This window comes from Leucoraja erinacea, chromosome 22 (assembly GCF_028641065.1).
Source record: "Leucoraja erinacea ecotype New England chromosome 22, Leri_hhj_1, whole genome shotgun sequence".
Lineage (NCBI taxonomy): Eukaryota > Metazoa > Chordata > Chondrichthyes > Rajiformes > Rajidae > Leucoraja > Leucoraja erinaceus.
In genome coordinates, this window is record NC_073398.1 from 23259210 (window position 1) to 23280012 (window position 20803).

Here is a 20803-nt window from a genome sequence, read left to right on the forward strand (position 1 = left end):
TCTCAACATTCTTTAGTGTAGTAGTAAAAGTTGAATTCAAACTTTCAATTGAATTGCTTTTGGAATTGTTTATTTCTGTAAACTATTCAGAATTAATTTTGAGGGAAGGAGTTAAATCCTTGAATTGCATTTGTTCCCATGATGAGGCTTTCCTTTCTAAAACATCTAAGATGTGTCCTCTATCGCTGTCATATATAGATCGTCCAACTGCGTCTCCTCTGTGACCTGTAGTTGTGCTCTTCCTTCCCAGATAGACTTTCCCTGGTCCTTGCCTTTCACCCCATCAGATTCTGCATCCAACATGTCGTCCTCTGACATTTCCAACTCTTCAAATGTTATCCAACCACCGGTCATATCTTCAGGGCTGCCAACATTGGGTGTGAGTTGAGAGTGAGAAATTGCGAGGGAGCATAGCAACCGAGGGGGGGAGGGTGTGGGAAAGGGGTGTGTCTTGATATCCAATATTTCTTAAAAACACTTTGGCTTTGTTGAAATATTTATCTTAGTATCTTACTACTATATGAAAAGTGAAAAATAGTTTTCTTACTACTATTAAGGAAGTAATAAGAAAGCTACTTAGATATTACTTATTATTACTAGGTATTGATTAATATTTAAATACATTTCTTACTAGTTAATAAAGGGTTCAATGCCATATTATTCGAATGGACATTTAGTTCCCTGCTTTTGCTCTCCCTCCTTGAATGGGTTGTGTTGGCTCTGCATTTACCCCAGTCCTCGGGACCATTTCAGAATCGGTAAAACTAGTAAATAGAGACTTATTTTCAGTTCATGGTACTGAGTCTGGTATAGTAAAGTATTTTACAATTCTTGTCTATTCTGGTTAATGCATATTTTGTAGGGTTTTTTTGGAATGAATTAATTTGTAGTTCTGGGGATTCCAAGAAAGTTGTTTTTAATGCTTTGTTTACATGAAAATATCAATTCAATATTGTGTTTTAAATGTGATACAATTCACTTAAAACCATATATATGAATTGCTGGAGTATTTTATCAATACAGTACTATAATGGAAAATTAAATTTCCCCCTTTATTAAAATATGGCATATCATCCAGGATCTTATGCTGTTCACTTTTTAAACTTTTGTTGCAGTTTCCAGATGTTTGACTTTGTTGATTGAGATTCATCCAGCAAATAATACAAAAGTTTTAAAAGCCATTGATTCAAATGTCAAAGTTCAGGTATTTATCATTAATTGCTTTCTTAATTTTTTTTTTTTATAATGCTTTCGTATTAACTGTTTGTGAATGAGCAGGTTGGAAGAAATCTTGAGCAGTTTTCCTTGCTATATGGGATTGAGGCTCTGAAGCTGCACCTGTAATTCTTGATCATGTTTTATAGCCTCTTGGCCAGGTCAGAGATGTAAAAGAAAGATAAAATGCTATTTGCAAACTATTGGGAAGAGTAAAAGTGGGACATTGAAGGATTTTTACTGAGAAGAATTTGCAAAAACCTGTGAACAGAACTGCCCTGTGACTTAGCTTGAAAGTGTTTAATGTAATAAAATGAGAAGGAGGGAGTAACCTTCAAGAATGGGGTTTTGGTACAATTACAGAGTTGCTATTGCATTAAAAATCCTTCAGGTATTTGTCCTTTTCCTTTTTGAAAGCTTTGTTTGAATCATCTTCCGTCATTCCTCGAGTCACTACATTCCACTGCTCGATGGAAGAAAATTATTTTCCTAAGCCCTTTCCCCAATCAGCTTCAGTATATTCATGACCTTTGTAAAGTTATGATGTGAACTGTTAAATAAAAATGATAAATAAAAATGTAGAGTTAGGACTTCTGGTGGATTAGGGTCGGTCGGGCTGTCAGGCCCCGGTGAGTGCTGTGAAGGATCGTTTGGGCAGCCGGTAGTCCGGTGGATGCTGCGAGCAGTAGGTTGGGCTGTCAGGCTGCCAATGTTGCAGCGAGCGGGCAGACTGACGGAGCCAGCACAATGGGGGTGCTGAAGGTGGCCGGGCGGCATGCAAGGTAATGCTGCTCCCCAGCATCACCATGATGATCCAGAAGGGCATGCTGGCCGAGGTGGACGTGCTGAGTGACCACACTTACAGAGCCCACAGCCGGAACCAAAGCGGATCCAGCTTGAGCCGTGGGCAGCTCTGGAAGGGGTGTGGGTTAGGGTTAGGCATTTTCCTCTAAGAAGAAGATGCCTTCGCCTTCCCCCGGCCTGGCACTGCCCCAGTCTCACCACCACCGTGACCCCCACTCTGCACACTGGCAGTCAGTGGGGTTCAGTAAATGGGGGAACCCATAGGAACTGCCCTCACCCATTAATTTGGCTGGTTCAGGAGCCGGACCTCTGCGGCAGTCTCATTCAAAAAACTCACTCACAATTATATTAATTATATTATTAATATAATATAATTATATATAACTCCAGTCATATTCACGTTTTATATATACAGTTATGGCTATGGATATATGTATATAGATATAGGTATGTAGATATGTATATACATATATGTATGTAGATGTGTGTGCGCGCGCATGCGTGTGCATGTGTGTGATCAATTTTCAACACGCGGGCACACTTTGCACTTTCCACCACCCTTCCCCACCCCCCCCAGTCATTTTTTTCGCCTCCCGCTGTGCTGCGGACCAAAGATCGAGAGGGAGTACTGGCCGCCAGGGCCACCTTCTCATCGCGTGCCCCGTGCGCCGATAACGCCTGCTGCCACCTGGCTCTCCTCCACTTCCCCGCCCTCCACCCCCCGGCCCGGCTCTGTCAGACAGACGGAAGCCACGATCGGCTGGTCCCCCCCCCCCCCCCCCTGCTGCTTTTCACCATCCTCACATCGCTCCGTGCCTCGCTGGTGGCCTGCAAGCTCACTCGGTACCACGCCCGACCGCCCACACTCCCCTCTCTCTCCGTACTCGGGAGTCTGAAGCGTTCGGGAATCGGTCCTTTGTGACGACCTGGAGATAACCGGCTGGCTCCAGGGGTACAGAGAGGATGCGCCGAGGATGCGAGGCTATGGAGCTGAGGCTGACTCTGATGCCGACGGCTGCTGGGCGGCCCTACCCCTCTCCCCCCTCCTCTCTCCCCTCCTCCCCCCCTCTCTCCCCCCCTCCCCCTCCCCCCCTCCCCCCCCCCCCCCCCCCTCTCTCTCCCCCCCCTCTCTCTCCCCCCTCCCCTCTATATTTGGGAAAGTTCTTCATTTTGATGCAGCATACCGGAGGACTGGGAGAAATTCAAAGACCAGCAGAGGAGGGCAAAGGGCTTAATTAGGAAAGGGAAAATAGATTATGAAAAAAAACTGGCAGGGAACATAAAAACTGACTGCAAAAGTTTTTATAGATATGTGAAAAGAAAGAGATTAGTTAAAACAAATGTAGGTCCCTTGCAGTCAGAAACAGGCGAGTTGATCATGCGGACCAATTGAATAACTACTTTGGTTCCGTCTTCACTAAGGAAGACATAGATAATTTGCCGGAAATAGCAGGGGACCGCGGGTCAAAGGAGTTGGAGGAATTGAGTGAAATCCAGGTTAGCCGGGAAGTGGTGTTGGGTAAATTGAATGGATTAAAGGCCGATAAATCCCCAGGGCCAGATAGACTGCATCCCAGAGTACTTAAGGAAGTAGGTCCAGAAATAGTGGATGCATTAGTAATAATCTTTCAAAACTCTTTAGATTCTGGAGTAGTTCCTGAAGATTGGCAGGTAGCAAATGTAACCCCTCTTTTTAAGAAGGGAGGGAGAGAGAAAATGGGGAATTACAGACCAGTTAGTCTAACATCGGAAGTGGGGAAACTGCTAGAGTCAGTTATTAAAGATGGGATAGCAGCACATTTGGAAAGTGGTGAAATCATTGTAACTTACAAAATTCTTAAGGGGTTGGACAGGTTAGATGCAGGAAGATTGTTCCCGTTGTTAGGGAAGTCCAGGACAAGGGGTCACAGCTTAAGGATAATGGGGAAATCCTTTAAAACCGAGATGATAAGAACTTTTTTCACACAGAGAGTGGTGAATCTCTGGAACTCTCTGCCACAGAGGGTAGTTGAGGCCAGTTCATTGGCTATATTTAAGAGGGAGTTAGATGTGGCCCTTGTGGCTAAGGGGATCAGGGGGTATGGAGAGAAGGCAGGTACGGGATACTGAGTTGGATGATCAGCCATGATCATATTGAATGGCGGTGCAGGCTCGAAGGGCCGAATGGCCTACTCCTGCACCTAATTTCTATGTTTCTATTTGCACTCTGAGCCAATATTTGCTTACATCTATTCAAGTGCGCCAATTTTTACAAAATAATGTTTGGAAACTTTACATATTTTCTAAATTTTATTTTTCAGTTCCTCTATCAAGATTCAGATGCGAGGATGTTGCCTGAAAGCCACTTACTCATAATTTCAGAGGACAGATGTAAGTAATATTATGTTCATGATTGGTGATGACTGCTTTTAAAAGAGATACGATTACAACATTTAAAAGACACTTAGATAGGTACGTGGATAGGGACGTTTTGAAGGAATATGAGCCAGTTTCGGGCAAATGGCTCTAGTTGGCAATTCAGTTGGCATGGATGGGTTGGGCTAAAGGTCTTGTTTCCAAGCTGTAGAGCTGTGACTAAAAGTGAATGGTTGGCTATAACACAGCAACGTGATAATCTTCATTAGCATGATGTTGGTCCATACGTTGTCCAAAAAAAGTGTCAATATTTGGAGAGCGAGAGTAGTGGGGGAGATGTAGGAAGAGACCCAAGTGTGCAGAAATATATTTTCTTCTCGGCACTAGTTTGATTGACAGGCTGATAGCCAGGAGAGCCAGTGATTATTTTGGGGCTGGTCACTGGCACTGTGCAAAATATTTAAAATTGGTAGAGTGTTGATTGGTGGGGTTGAACTAACTATGTCATCACGGGTGACTTGGGGGCATCCGTGTCTCCATCTTTTGTTTACATATTTTCTTATGACATATGAAGAGACTATTTAGCCCATCAAATTGTCCAGCTCTCTGAGCGCTCCCATCAGACCCAATCCCTCGCTTTTCCCCCTGCAACCTATTCTATCTCGGGTCCGTCAACTCTCCTGTCACCCTAAATATTGCTGCACCAGAGATCATTTATAGGCGCCAGTTAAACCACTACCACGCCTTTGAGATAATGGTGCAAACCAGACCACCACTTTGGGGGAAGTTTGTGCATTCACGGAGAATGTGCAGAATACACCCAGGGCAAGGATCAAACTCTGGTCACTGGAGCGGTCAGCAACAGTACTGAGTACCGCACTAAAGCACCCAGGGCAGTTGCAAATACAACTGTACTGTATTCCATTTTTTGCCTGTTGTACACAGTTCACCTCAACAATAGAATGATTGTGTACTATAAAATCGTCTAGTACAATAAAAAAAAATAACCTCTGGTGTGGCACATCTACAAACGTTAGCAGTGAGTTCTTCATGGTAAGTATCTTCATTGACCTATCTGAATGGCATTTTATTTTAATACCTTCATGCTTTATTACAATCCTATCCAAGACATCGTAAAATTATTTTTTGCTCTTCTTGTTCAGGTATTGAGCACATTCGTATAAGGGTGATCATTGAAGAAGGTTACAGAGCGGTAAGTGAGATATATTGGACTTGTACAAGTGCATGGATGCTGTGTTGTGGATCCAAAGTCTGTGCATTGGAGAAAGTTGGGCAAAGCTCGCCAAAAGTTTCTCAAAAATCGTTGTGCAACTTGTTTTGGAATTTATAGTCATACAGTTTAGAAACGGGCCCTTTGGCCCAACTTTCCCATGCTGACCAAGATGCCCCATCTGTGTTTGTGCCACCATCTTGGATGGTGTTGAGCCTCTTCTGAGTTGTTGAAGTCATAGTCCTCCCCACAGATAGAGTATTTCACCAAGCTCCTGATGTGCATTGTAGATGGTCGAAAGACTTTGTGCTCTCGAGGCAAGTCATTCCCTTCAGCATATCTTGCTTCGAAATTGCCCTTTTTTTATGATGCTGTTCAAAGTAAGGGAGCCTGCAAAATGTCCAGATAGAAAATGTACTGTTCTTCAAGCTGGCATTGGGGTTTGATATGATGTGCATGAGGCAACAGACAGACAGTAGGAATGGAATTAAAGTTCAACAGGCAACAGGAAGCTTATAGTCTTTGCAGCTGCCTAGTGAAATGGATGCCAACTGTTTGGTTTCTCTATTGTTGTCAATTCAAAATTCATTCCACGAGAGGTGGAAAACAAGTGTTGCATGTTGCAACTTAAAACAAACATAAACATAAAAGTAAAGATAGGTGCAAATTGCCAGAGTAACTCAGCCGGTCAGGTTGCATGTCTGGAGAAAATGGATAGGTGACGTTTCCGGGTCAGAACCTTTCTTCAGACTCCTGAAGTCTTTTGTTATTCCAGTATTTTATGTCTATCTTTGATATAAACCAGCATCTGCAATTCCTTGTTATTATATTTTAACTTGAAACTAACTTGTTTTACCCTCTCAGTCTGTCAAATTGTCTGTGAAACTTTCTCACTTTTTTCCCTCTTTGCACAGATGCTGCTTGACCTGCTGAGTATTGCCATAATTTTATGGTTTTGGTGTATTTAAGTTTCTGTTAGTAATTCATAGGGTATAGACGTTAGAGTGTTGACAATGGTAATGCCATCGAGTATCAAGGGTAGGTGGTTGGTGTCTAACTTTGGAGACGGCCATTGCCTGTCTCTCTTATGGCTTTAATGTTATTTACCCATTTGTGAATGTTGCCTGCAGGGATGGACTACTTCATGGGCGTAATAAAATTGAATATTGTGTAATCTATAGCTAAAACGCTGTGTTGATATTGGAAGGAAGATCATTGATATAATCTCATTTTTCCAGGATATTTCCATTTGCTTTAAATCTATTTTAGGTAATACAGGATCCAGACCATCTGCCTAAAGAGATTGTGGCTGAAGACTTTTTCTGGGCCCAATGGGATACAGAGGCACAGAGACTGTTCTATATTGTAGAAAAGGTAAAAAATGATAAGATACCAGCATTTATGTTTGATTCATTAAAAATAAAGGAGCATTGGAATAAACAAAGCTGCGGCATTTTAAAAAATAAATTGACCCTCTTCTCTACAAGCAGCATATATGAGAAAATAATTTTGTTTTGGCTGCTACTTGATGGGTACTACTCGGGGAACAACAATAAACAATGTTTTTGTTCAAGGTTTGCATGAACACCTTCTTCCATAGATCTGTGAAGGCAAATTTAGGGCATGTCAATATTAAGCAAATGTGTTGCTTAGTTTCTCAACAAATATTATGGTGGATAAGTAGGGCTTGAACCAACAACCTCCAGCATTCAGTGCTGTTACTGAGCTGAGATGACACTTAGATTAAAAGGATAGAAAAACTGCATAATAAATTGGGATACAATATTTAGCAATTTTACAAAATTTTGAGATTAAAAAAATCAAGTCTGCAATTTATCCCATCAGATAAAGCATAACAATAAGTTTAATTTGACACCTAATTCACTTTCATATCTCAAGTAATAAAAAGGTTATGGCCATTTTCATACTCAGAAATTAGCATCTTGTTCCCTATTGATTTTCTATGGACATAACAAAAAAGCTGTGATCATGGACAGTCAAAAGCCCATAACCTTCTTAAAAATTAAGAGAACTGAATGAAATTTTCAATTATCATAGATTGAAGCATTCTGAAACAAATATAAAATAATCTTACTTGGATGACCTGAAATTAAAGCATATAATTAGTTAGTTACCCAATTGTAGCTAATTTAAAACTTCAATTACTAGATCTAAACATCTATCCATTTCTTAATAAATGATTAACTTTTTTAAATAGCCTAAGTGTCCAAATAATATTCACAAATAATTCACAATAAAACATGATTTTAAAATCTCATTTACATTAATTTATAGGCCAAATGGAAGGAATTTAGTGTTCAATTGCTGTAAATTAAAGTCCATTTAAATCGGCTTTCTAGTGGGATCCTGTGAACGCGCTGGTTTAGAACGTTCACATTGCAGTGGATTTGTGCCCTCAAATGCCCAGAAAAATACTGCGGGATATAAAGGGCCTAAAATGAACTACTCGCTATAGTAAACTTTATATACAGGGTTCTTAAGAAGCCCCTTTTAATGTAAAAATAAGGTACATACCTTTAATTGTTTGCTTTATAAAACCCTGGGGCTGCGAGAGGTTGCGGGTTTAGAGAGTGATTTTTAAACTACTATAACTATTATACAAGGCCATAAAAACTAATAATACCTTTTGCGACGGGGTCTTTCAGCGATTTTTCGTTAATGATTTACTAGGCTGAACATTTTCGATTGCAACAGCCTAGTAAAAATCGCGTTTTAAACCCGCCCCCTCTAAACAGCGCCAAAATCACACACACGGGCTGGGGGCAGATTCTCAATGACGATTCAGGTAGGTTTTGTAACATACCTACAATATTCTTTCCGTATCCTAAAAATGATACTGAAAGTGCAATGGTTATTCCATCAATGTGCAATTTCCAATATTTTTTTTTGGTTTACATGAGAGAGGAAAACCAAACTATTCCAATTTCTTCCAAATCTTATTCCATGGCAGTTATCTGTCATACATATGTTCTCATTTGGCCCATCTGACTGCTTCAAAAAAATACATAGATCTCACTTGGGCAACAAAATATGACTATTCTAATTGTTTAATTTAAAACTTTCTGCTTTCCATAGGGATAAGGATAAGATAATGTTGTACAAGGATGGCAGTGACAAATAAATTTGGCTTGAAATTCAATGCACTGCAGAACAGTTCCATGACATAGAAGCCCTTGTAGTTCATTAAGAACCTTTACTTCACTCATTTCTTTGGGATCTGTGTGTTACTGGCAAGGCTGGTAATTATTGCCCATCTTTAATTGCCCTCAAGAAAGCAGTGGCATGTATCTGCCTTGAACTGTTGTGCACCTGGTCTTGTGAAGGTCCTCCAACATTCTATGGTAGGAAGATCCAAGATTGCAACTCAACAAAGACTGGTGATTCAAATTGACTAAATGGTTTCCAGCTGTTGGAATGGCACCATCAACCAGGTGTTCCATCATACATCCTGACGTGCCCTGTCTACGGAGGACAGAGTTTGGGTGTTATAGAAACATAGAAACATAGAAAATAGGTGCAGGAGTAGGCCATTCCGCCCTTCGAGCCTGCACCGCCATTCAATATGATCATGGCTGATCATATTTCTAAGTCTTTCTCAGCATGACATCCAACCTTTGACCTGTTCTTGGAGTTGCAATATGAATGTGGCTACTCTCCTTGAATTTTTGGCCAATAACAACATCAAGGAAGTTAATGTAGTTATGTGATTAGATAGATTTGTCACTTCTAGTGATTTGGGTTTGGGTGCAATGCAGCAGTTTCCATGTGGTATCAATATTGATGTACTGAGTACAGTAATTTACTGCTGTAATTATAAAAATATCCTTCTGAATAATAAGCTCCAAACTAAAATTAGATTGCATCAATAATAATAACCTCTTTAATTAGGAAAGCAATGCAGTTCTGATGTGTTACCAGTTTTATCTGGACAGGAGCAATGAAATGTTGGTAAGTAGGAGTATATATTTGTCATCTAACCTTTTTCCAACATTTTGAATTGTCCATTATATTTGGATTGTGTGTTTATTTTTCTACTAACATATATAATGCATTGTCTGTAAAATGTAATGGGAAAGTTGAGATATAAAACTGACAGGTCATGGAGTCATATAGCACAGAATTGGGCCATTTGGCTCTCTGAGCCCATACTTACCACCAGTCATCCATTGACACTAATTCTACATTTATCCCATTTTATTCTCTCTACACTCTGCTTGATTCTCCAGATTCTTCTGCTCATCTTCCTGCTTGAGAATAATTTACAGTGGCCAATTAAAGTAGCAACTTGCATGTCTTTGTGGTGGGAGGAAATCGGAGCACTTGTGGGAACCTGTGCAGTCACAAGGAGTAAGTACAAACTTCACATGGACAGCGCAGTTTAGTTTAGAGATACAATGCGGAAATAGGCCCTTCGGCCCACCAAGTCCTTACCGACCAGCGATCCCCGCACATGAACACTATCCTACACACTAGGGAAATTTTACATTTATACCAAGCCAATTATCCTACAAGCCTGTACATCTTTGGAGTATGGGAGGAAAGATCTCAAAGAGAACATATGTGGAGAAAATACAAACTCCATACATACGGCACCCATAGTCTGAATTGAACCCTGGTCTCTGCCGCTGTAAGGCAGCAACTCTGCCACTGCGCCACCTTAATCACAGAGTTGGAGATTAAACATGGTTAGCTGGAACTGACGTTTTCTTATCGAGGCCTCGCACAAGATTAGAAGTTGTTCAGCCAGAGCTGAACGGGCTTCTCGGCATCTGCATACAATGGTGCCTGTCTTGTTGCTTGTGCGTGGTGGTGGAAAGGTTGGTGGAAACAGGGCCGCGACGTGAACACTCTTTCCTTGAACTGTGAGACAGCAGCTCTTCCAGATGCAGGAACTATCAAGTATGTCTCTGTGTGCATTCCATGCTCACAAACAATATCTCTATAGTAAGTCACATACAGTGTTCTAAAAATAGTTTCACCAAAATACCTGGAATATAAATAGATTATATTTAATTGCTTGAAGTGAACAGTTGCTATAAAATGTGAAAGGTACTGATTTTCACAGCTTGGAGAGTAGGAAAGCTTCCTTTTAGCATTTTTCCAATCCCCAATTTAATTTTCGGCAGCCGGGAGTGTCAGGTGTCAATCTGCATGACTGGACATTTGTTTACTTTGAAAGCCAGAGATTTAAGTTGGGACTGGTCCACCTGGCTTTACAACAGGAAGGAGAGTAGTGTCTGAAAGGTTGAGGCTATAGAATTTATTTCAATGGAACAATCAGTCCCAGGTACAACTTTAAAGTAGGTCATGAAGGATGTCAATCTTAAACTAAAGAGTGAGAGGGAGTTTTAAATCTGTATCTGGGAGAATATATTAATTTTGGATTCTACATGAAGTGGTTGCCTGGTTACCTTCTTTAACATTCTGGTGAAAGGCCATTTGACCTGAAACTTTGTGCTTTTCCCACTTACGTTGCACAGTCTCTTGAGCATCATCAGCTTGTTTATTTCAGTTAGGAACACAGGAATTGGCTCACTTTTCCATTTCCACAGTTGTTTATTTTTTAGATAACCACCTTCAACTTGTGACTGAGCTACAACACGATATGAGGCAAGGGCATTCATCATGCAGGAGGAAGTGAGAGTTCCTTAATGAGTAGTACTGAGAGCAAATTAAGAAGTCTAAATGATCCACATCAAATAGCTGGTGTTTCTGGAGAAGGAATCGTACATTTTTTGTTGTTGTTGTTTCAGGGTAGACAGACTTATCAATGTTACGATAACTCGCAGTTCTGAAAATGACCTTTCCATATAATCAACACAATTTCAAAAACATTTTGGTAAGGTGGAATTGGGAAATATAGAAGCAACTACAGTATTTGGTTATTATTCACAGAAACCATTTTTTATGGAAGTTACACTAATCCTGGGAGTTCCCCTTTAGTTCTATAGAAGTGGTCACAATTATCGAAACTTGCTGCACAGAAAGAGGACATCTGACCATTGTGCTAACATCAAGTTCCATGGTTTAAAAAAAAAGTTTGTTTCTCGTGCTCAAGCACCCATTCTGTTCCCTTTATAAAACTGAACTTTATTGTCTTCCCTCACAGTGGGAAACGTTGATTCCTCTGTGTGGGAATATTTATGTTAAATTCTATTGTGTATTATGTTCTTTTTATTCGTATGGCTGTATGGTAACTCAAATCTCACTGTACCAATTGGTGCATGTGGCAATAAATGTAACTTGAACTTGAAATTGTTCCTGAAATCTGCTCAACAATTATTTTGGCTGTATGACCACCAGTTGTTTGCCCGGTTGAATTAACTTTATCAAAACTGCTGATCATACAAAAAAACCCAACTTATTTGGTCCCCTATGAACCTCATGTACAGATGATTAAGTGGTACAATAATCACTTTTCTATTGTGACAACAACTTCCTTATATTAATATCCTTCTCCCAGATACCATTTTGGTAACAATTTATGTAATCCTTTCCAAAGCCTTAACATTTTTTTCTGGACTGATGCATTTCAATGGAACTCAGTTTAAACTCGAGACCTAGACCTCGGGCAGAGAGAACAATTTGCCTTGAATAAGTTCCGATCAGATGAGTGTCTATGTCACCAAAAGCTCTGCAAATGCTCAAAATATCCCCAGATGCAGCTGTGGACATGAAATCTAATAATTTCTCATCACTGCCAAACTCACTTTATCCATGGTTCAATGTCTGAAGTTTATGAAATAACCTCCAATCATTAAAATGACTGCAACTAATACCTCAAACTGTCGTGTGAAAAAAGAAAATTGCTACCTTCCCCAAACCTGTCATTAAATTCACAAAGCGATATGTTCTATTGGTGAATATGTTTATCTGTCAATGTCACTGTTTGCAATGAAGACAAGACATGTTTTTGCTGTTATTTTCCACATCTCCAGTTAGTGTAAAATGATCATGAAATGGGTTATAATTTTTTTTTTGTTTTTTTTTTGACCTGTGATAGATGTCTTTATCTCTTGGATTCCCTTTAATAGTTACACGGTTAAGGTAAGCAATAAATATTGTTTACTTTACAATTGTGCTGAATTGAAATAGTTTGGGTGTAAACATGAATATTTAAACATGAATACAGTAAACACTCCTTATGGGGCTTGGAGGCGGGGGAAGGGAAATAGTGTCCATGATTGCCGTTTGTCCTTTATAACCGAGTAAGATATTATCATTGTCTGTAGTTGAAACAAAGAACTGCAGATGATAGTTAATACACAAAGGGACGTTATATCTATGCAGCACCCTTGCCTTCTAATAGGAAGAGTTTGTATTCTCTCAATGTACAGCAACCTACAACGGATACTTTGTCAGACTTTAAGTGGGAAGCTCTGTGTTCAACGTTAGAAGATCGGTCCACCTTAACAGCAGAGACTGCTCCCGCCACAACTCCCACAACCCAAACCACCCCCTCTCCAGATACTTTCCTCTGCAAACACAGGAGATGCAACACCTGTTCCTATACACCTTGCGTCGCATCCATCCAGGGAACCTAGCAGCCTTTCCAAATGTCAGAGGTTTACATGCAACTTCTAACCACATCTACTGCATTTGGTGCTCCCAATGTGGCCTCCTTCACATTGGTGAGACCAAGCATAGACTAGGCGACTGTGTCACAAACACCTGCGCTCAGCCCACCAAGACATGCTGGATCTCCTGGTGCTAACCAATTTAAGTCTCATTCCCATTCCCAAGCTGACATTTCTGCCCACTGCCCCCTCAATTGCCAATGTGAGGCTACATGTAAACTAGAGGAGCAGCACCTCGTATTCCACATGGGTAGCTTACAACCTAAAGATATGAACATTGTATTCTCCAATTTCAATTAATATCCTTGTATCCCTTTTAGCTTTTCTGTGCTCTCCCCCCACACCCATTTCTCCCACTCTCCTGCCCCTCTTTCCCCTCCCACCTCCCCATCCCATTTCACCTATATCCCTCCCTCTTCACGTTTCGCTCCTCTCTTATCTTAAACCATTTTGTTTCCCTTTTTTATCTTCTGTTGCCTATTCATCCCCTCAACATATGCTGCCTGACCCACTGAGTTACTCCAGCACTGCTCTGCTCAAGATTCCAGCATCTGCAGTTCCTTGTGTCTCCATACCAGGAGTTAGTTGGAGCTACACTCATCCATACTCTTGTACCTTGTTGTTAGTGGAAGGGCGCTGGGAGTAAAACGAGTTACTTGTCACAGAAGGCAGGATAGACAATAGGTGCAGGAGTAAGCCATTCGGCCCTATGAGCCAGCACTGCCATTCAATGTGATCATGGCTGATCATCCCCAATCAGTACCCTATTCCTGTTTTCTCCACATATCCCCTGACTCCACTATCTTTAAGAGCCCTATCTAGCTCGCTCTTGAAAGTATCCAGAGTATCGGCCTCCACCGAATTCCACAGACTCACAAATTTCTGTGAGGAAAAAGTGTTTCCTTGTCTCCATATTTCTGCCATATTTTTGTAACCAGAGTATTTACATGCTTTGCCCATTCCTCTTCACTATTAAGTCCTGGATGCTGATGACTGTATAGTTATAATGTCATTGAAGGTTCAGCAGAGATTATTAGACCTTTATGTTGGAGATATTCGCTTTGGCTTAAATGTTATTTGCCACTTAGCATTTTGTGCCTGGTTGTTGCCAAGGTATTGTATGTTGATGTGGACCATTTAATGACATGAAGAATTAAGATGATCAATGTCCAGTCATTGAGAATGTTCCCAATTTGACCTACGTGATGGCAGGAATGTCATTGTTGAAGCGGCTGAAGATGTTTGCTGAGAATATTAGGGAGCACTTGGATTTTTGCTTTGAAGTTGATACAATTAATTGTCACGCTCTAGATACAAGTACAATCAGATCCCTGCTAACTTCAGTTTTATTAGTGCTCCTTTCTCCGGTCTTGATCTAATTCAGCTTTGGTTTATATTTTGCTTCAGGAACTAAACAGTTTTGTTCATGCTTGGATGAAAGCTGTAATAAGGTTTGATGTATGGTCATGGAGGAACCAGTTGATTGTTCAGTTGGTATTCAATAACATTATTGATGTTAGACTAAAAGGTTGATAATTGGTTTTTAGGTTTGTCCTGCCACAGTTATCTTGCCTAACTAGCCATCTTAACATTAAGATTATTTTCAGGATTTCGGAGCTAAGGAATTCATTGCTTGGTTCACCTCTCTGTCCTCATCACCTCCTCAAAAATAACTTGATCAGACACGACCGACCGACATCAAAGCAATGCTAACTGTCCGTAATAGCTCCCCTACCACTGATGTGAGGCTCACAGACCTAGAATTCCCTGGATTATCTTTATTTCTTATATGAAGTAAAATTTTAGCAATTTGCATATTGCAGCTCAGTTGACTTGCGTGTGCATTTTGTCATTGTTATCATATCAATCTTGGTTGCAGATTTATCTGACCAGACAGGAGCTAACATATAAACATTTAAATTTATTCAGAATTAAGTTTCTGTTTTAACCATTACATGTCTCAAGTAGTACTTTAATTATAATGTATTTTACAAGGAAATAATGGATGGATGAATGAATATATATTGTGTGTAATCTCTATTTAACATTGTTTTGTTTTTTGTTCTAGTCTGGTAAATTTTGGGTACAATTACTTTCATGAGGAAGAGAAATCTTCAGAATCTCTGAATCTGCAAATTTTCACGGATCATGCAGGTATTGAGTATAAGCAGGTGTATTTACTTGACCTTTTCGCATGTTAATGTAAAGATATTTTTAACTTGCCCACACAGACAAACACAAACATGTCCCATCCACGCTAGTCCCACCTGCCTGCGTCTGGCCCATATCCCTTCTTGTCCATGTACCTGTCTAAATGTTTCTTGAACATTGTGCTAGCACCTGCCTCAACCACCTCCTCTGGCAGCTTGGATAAAAAGATAATTTTGATGTCCTCCTCGTTCTTCCCTCTAACAATAATGCGGAAGCAAAAGCAAGATAGCTGATATTGCAGGAAATCTGTGATAAAAAAATAGAAGATGCTGGATGTACTCGGCAGCATCTGAGAATAAAGCAGCAGAGTTATAGGGTCAGAACTTCCTGTCTGCAGATAAGCGTTTATTTACATTTTGTGGATTCAACTATGTTGACTTGTACGTTGCAAGGCCCAAATACAGGGTCATTAAGCTGAAATGTTAATATGTCTTGCTGAGTACACATAGTATTTATTGCCTTCCCTCACAGTGGGAAACGATGATTCCGCTGTGTGGGGATGTTCATGTTAAATTCTATCGTGTATTGTGTTATTTTTATTTGTATGGCTGTATGGTAATTCAAATCTCACTGTACCAATTGGTGCATGTGACAATAAATGTAACTTGAACTCTTATTTTCTCATTATATAATGGTTGGCATAAAATGTAATTTTAGTAAGCTGAAGTGTATGTGGATCACTTATGCTCTGTATACCTAACTGATTCAAAATTATTCAAAAGGTTGCCCTCAGAAGGCAGACAGTGTCTGTATGTAATCTCAAAATCAAAATTAGTAAATTCATCACTTTAGAGTTCTGTATCCCAGTATCAATTAGTAGATGAGAAGTTAGGGTTATTTATTTGCTCTCTGCCTATCATAAAATGGAAAGAGTGCACTTTGACTCATGCTTAAATTTTAGTATTTGTCATTTGCAATGAAATAAAGAAAACCGATCTGAACAGTGGAAAAACAATTTAAAATGAACCCAGAAATACGTGGAAAGAATAGCTTTAAAGGAACTGACACCTAGCTGATGGGCAGTATATATAATTATTTGCAAATCTTTTTCAATTTATTGTTGTGGGTACTGGGGGCAAGTCTTGGAATGTTTGCAAATGTTGGGATATATTTTACATTAAAATCCAGCATATGTAAGTGGGGATGGCTATACCCTTTGATGCGTATGAAGAATTCTCTCCTTTTTATAAAGTGATTTGTCTTGCAACAGATTACCTTTGACAGAAAGCGTACTCCTATAATCAATTGCTGTTGCAGGTGCCTTGTCGGTGTGCTACAGTCATCCTATGCAAAATGACCAAGAATTTATTTATTCAGTCATTCTTCTGCATTATGGTAAATCTAGTTTTAAATTATTTCAGCAGAATTTTTTTTTAAGCAGTTGGAACTCTCTCCATTTTGATTATTTCACTTGACCTTTTTCTTAATTTTCAGAAGGGTATGAGACTAAATTTGATGGTGCAACTTTTTCCTGTTTGCCCCTTAAAAGCAGTCACTTGGTGGTCTTGGTTTAAAGTATGTTCCACCCGTAAAACTGTATTGCGGCATTCCGGGATTTAAATGCAGATTCACAGAACTTAATTCCTGGTCCCTGGATCCCTGGTCAATTTGTCCCTTCCCACCCAAACCACCCCCTCCCTTTCCCTTACTTTCCCTTGCAACTGCAGGAAATGCCACACTCGTCGCTTTGCCTTCCCCTCGACTCCATCCAAGGATCCAAGCAGTCTTTCCAAGTGAGGCAGAGGTTCACCTGCACCTCCTCCAACCTCATCTATTGCATCCACTGTCCAGGTGTCAACTGCTCTACATCGGTGAGAACAAGCGCCGGCTTGGCGATCGCCTCGCCCAACAACTACGCTCAGTTCGCAATAACCAACCTGATCTCCCGGTGGCTCAGCACTTCAACTCCCCCTCCCCCTCCCATTCCGAATCCGACCTTTCTGGCCTGGGCCTCGTCCATGGTCTCACTGCAAATTGGAGGAACAGCACCACAGCCTACCACAGCCTACTGTCTCCGCCTCTTCCTTTCTTTTTCCCGCCCCCCCCACCCCCCCCCGTCTGAAGAAGGGTCTCGACCCGAAACGTAATCTATTCCTTCACTCTTGATACTGCCTCACCCGCTGCGTTTCTCCAGCATTTTTGTCTGCCTTCGATATTTTTATGGTATGAGCAATTTAATACCAAAATAATCTAAATTGACTTTGCAGTGGTACACTTCAGAAATGGCTGTTTAATTCTTTATTTTCTGCAGGTTGGCGAAAAACATTTAGAGTTTCCTTGGAAAAGTCCAAATGTGCCAGTATCAGTGATTTGGCCTTTCTGAATGTTGGTAAGTTGATATTCTATTCCTAGATCAGAAAAAAATGCACTGTGTATAGAGGATGCATTTCCTTTACCTTTTACAGTGTCTGAGTTCATTCTGCTCACTTTTTTAGTTTAAGACAGCTTCTCCTTCAGCCCTCCCCCCCCTCCCCCCCCCCTCCTCCCCCCCCCCCCCCCCCCCCCCCCCCCCCCCCCCCCCCCCCCCCCCCCCCCCCCCCCCCCTGCCACCCCTCCCCCCCTTCCCCCCCCCCATGCCACCAACTTCTTGCAACCTGGTCACTTCACAGTTCATCTGTCAAATCTTGAGGGTCCTCATTTAATCCTAGTACAAGAAATGTCCTGACTTTTACACTTACTATGCACCCAAGATTATATTGGATCAAACTATGGGCAGAATTAGCTAATGAATTAAAATGAGTTTCTGAACTTGGAGTAGGATTGGGCATGATGGCATGGTCTATGGCATACCGTGTGCCAACATTGTGGAGGTGTGGTTGTATAGAATGGAAGGAAAGGGGTTTGGGCAGGCTGGATATAGAATAGCTCTGTTTGCTTGCATTGAATGTCAAGAGTAATGATCATATAAATAACTTATTGAGGTGATATGTATTATGTAGTTCATCAAAGTGGCAAAATAACATGCCCCTCAACAAAGAAACCTGTAGGTTTAGCTAAGAAAGGATTCACTACACCGTAATTAGACAGCACTGCCACAATATCAGGCATCATATTAGCAAAATTATTATATAATTTTGTTAGCCAGTTGGTTTACTAACTTTTCAGACATATAGGCCAATTCATCAGCTTTGGTATCACTGGAAGAAAGCAGAGATAGGCCCATCAGATGCACGGGGTTTGTGGTTTAACGTTTTGAAATTTATGGCAGTCACTCTGGCTCCAGAATACCCATACTCCCTAATAGGAAAGGTTTGTATTCTCTCAATGCATAGCAACTTAGAAAGAATACTTTATGTAAGACCTGCTTAAGTGGGAAGCTCTGTGTTCATCCTTAGATGTTTGGTCTGTCTTAATCTCCTTATGACCTTGCAATAGATTGCAATTAATAAAACGTACTCCCAGCAATTTTAAATCATGGTTTTGCCAAGGGTAGCTGAACTGCAGCAACACTGCAGAGAACACCTCAATCACTGTGTCTTAAGCAAGGATAACTACTCGGTGTGTTTTCAAAATGCCTTTAAAATTAGCCATGTATTGTTTATTTTAATTATTTATCCAAATAACTAATGTAGAATATGTGTGCAAGTTCATAGTGGACATTGTCATTAGGAGTGCAAGCTCCAGAAGAGTAATGTATACCATTTTATGAATGGATATATAATGATCCCATATGCAATCAATTCTTAGCTGTTGTTCCAGCCATTTATTTATTAGTTATTCCAAGTTCAAAATAAATGGATGAATTAATATTTCTGCCCACACAGTCAATAAGAAATGTCTTGCTTTTAATCGGTTTGATTTGGGAAGCCGTGTTTAATCTTGCTACCCTGTTGTCTTGACCAACTATGCCAGTTTGAAGTGGAATAAACTTTAATTTAGCCATTGAAAACTGAAATTTGCTCACCTTGCAAAATTATTATAATGCACTTTTTCTTTTCAGGTTACTATATAGCTGTTTATGTGCCTGGATATTTTTTGCATCTTATTAACATCCAACACCCTAATTTGACTTGTCACAGTCTGTTTTTGTCAGGTAAGAATATATTTTACAACTGAGGTCTGCTTTGTTAATTGTTTGTGAATAATCACTCCAGGTCTCATATTTAGGCGGTTAGCTACAGCTTCAGATTTGTGACCTGAGTTAATGGGACTGAGAGGTTGAAAAGCATCACACAGGGAATTGTAAGTGGCACTCAGTCTCATTAGCTATGGGTAGTGCGGAATAATAAGAGGGCCATCTTATGTTCCATCTGCAGCACTTTCTGAGGATTAATGAGTTAGCCTTTTTGATGTGTATCTAAAAGGTTGCAAATATGAGGTTGGGGGTGGTTTGATGGGGAGAATAGGGGAATATGAACATTATTGGGAAATGAGATTGCTCTGTAAACAGTCATGCATAGACCCTAGGGGCTGAAATTGTCTCAATTTTTATTGTAAGGAAAAAATAGAATCTGGGAGCCAAGTATCTGAGCTAATGGTTTAGTTTTTGTGGCAAGGGACGGCAGCAAATAACTTGAAATAGCTGTAGACATTTGTAAAACATGGATTGCTGAAGGCATATCGACACTGATGACAATCAAATGTGACTATTACATGGGCTGCGGAACCAGGGGGGCTCTGGGGGCTGCAGCCCCTCCACTTTTTTGACGAGACGTGCTTCATCACCCAAAATTATCCAGCCCACAGGTGTATTTTTCTCTTCTTCTGAGGACCGCCGACATCCAGAATCTCAGAACAAGCGCGCAGTGAGGCCGGCAAAACCACGACCAGCCGTGGCGGAAACCGACTGCCCCCCAAAACCCTCCCTCCCCTCCGCTCAACGGCCAATCACAGCGCGGTTCACAGTTGAGATATGCGGCAGTGAACTAAGCGCTGTGATTAGCCGGAGAGGGAGAGGGATAAGGATGGTGGGGGGGGGGGGGGGAGAGAGGGGGGGATAGAGAGAGAGAGAGAGAGTCCCCCCCCCCCCCCCCCCCCCCCCCCCATTTATTATCCCCAACTTTTGGAGATTGAGCAACAACAAAAAAACAATTATTGTGCCACCCTCCCCCTGCTCAATGATCAGTGATTGCACAGTCCCCCCCCCCCCCCCTCCCCCCTCACTTTCAGAAACGTTCCACGGCCCCTGTATTATTTGTATGAAGGAGCCAAGTCATAAACCCTTGTTAATTATAATGTTATTAATATATTTTTTAAACAATAATTTTAAGAGTGTACCAGTAACACAGGGCATATATTAATCTCGGAGCATTAAACAGAACTGTGTTAAGGAATTGAGGGAATAAAGTTAATCTTTGGGTTAGCCGTTACTACAATGTGGACATGGCTGATGTTTCTTGTTGATAATTTAATCACCATGCTACCAATATCCAACTTGATGTCAATACAG

The 20803-nt window shown here is 40.7% G+C and overlaps 1 protein-coding gene across 2 annotated transcripts in view; it reads left to right on the forward strand.

Moving 5' to 3' along the window:
* Positions 1 to 20803, forward strand: part of gsap (gamma-secretase activating protein) — a 52775-nt gene that overhangs the window by 3495 nt on the left and 28477 nt on the right. For both annotated transcript variants that reach the window (XM_055653139.1, XM_055653140.1), the window contains exons 6-15: positions 1116 to 1204; positions 4320 to 4389; positions 5538 to 5587; positions 6875 to 6979; positions 9515 to 9574; positions 12630 to 12673; positions 15272 to 15357; positions 16672 to 16749; positions 17666 to 17743; positions 19355 to 19447. In XM_055653139.1, coding sequence (XP_055509114.1) covers positions 1116 to 1204; positions 4320 to 4389; positions 5538 to 5587; positions 6875 to 6979; positions 9515 to 9574; positions 12630 to 12673; positions 15272 to 15357; positions 16672 to 16749; positions 17666 to 17743; positions 19355 to 19447 — 753 coding nt within the window. The remainder of the gene's footprint in view (positions 1 to 1115; positions 1205 to 4319; positions 4390 to 5537; positions 5588 to 6874; positions 6980 to 9514; positions 9575 to 12629; positions 12674 to 15271; positions 15358 to 16671; positions 16750 to 17665; positions 17744 to 19354; positions 19448 to 20803) is intronic.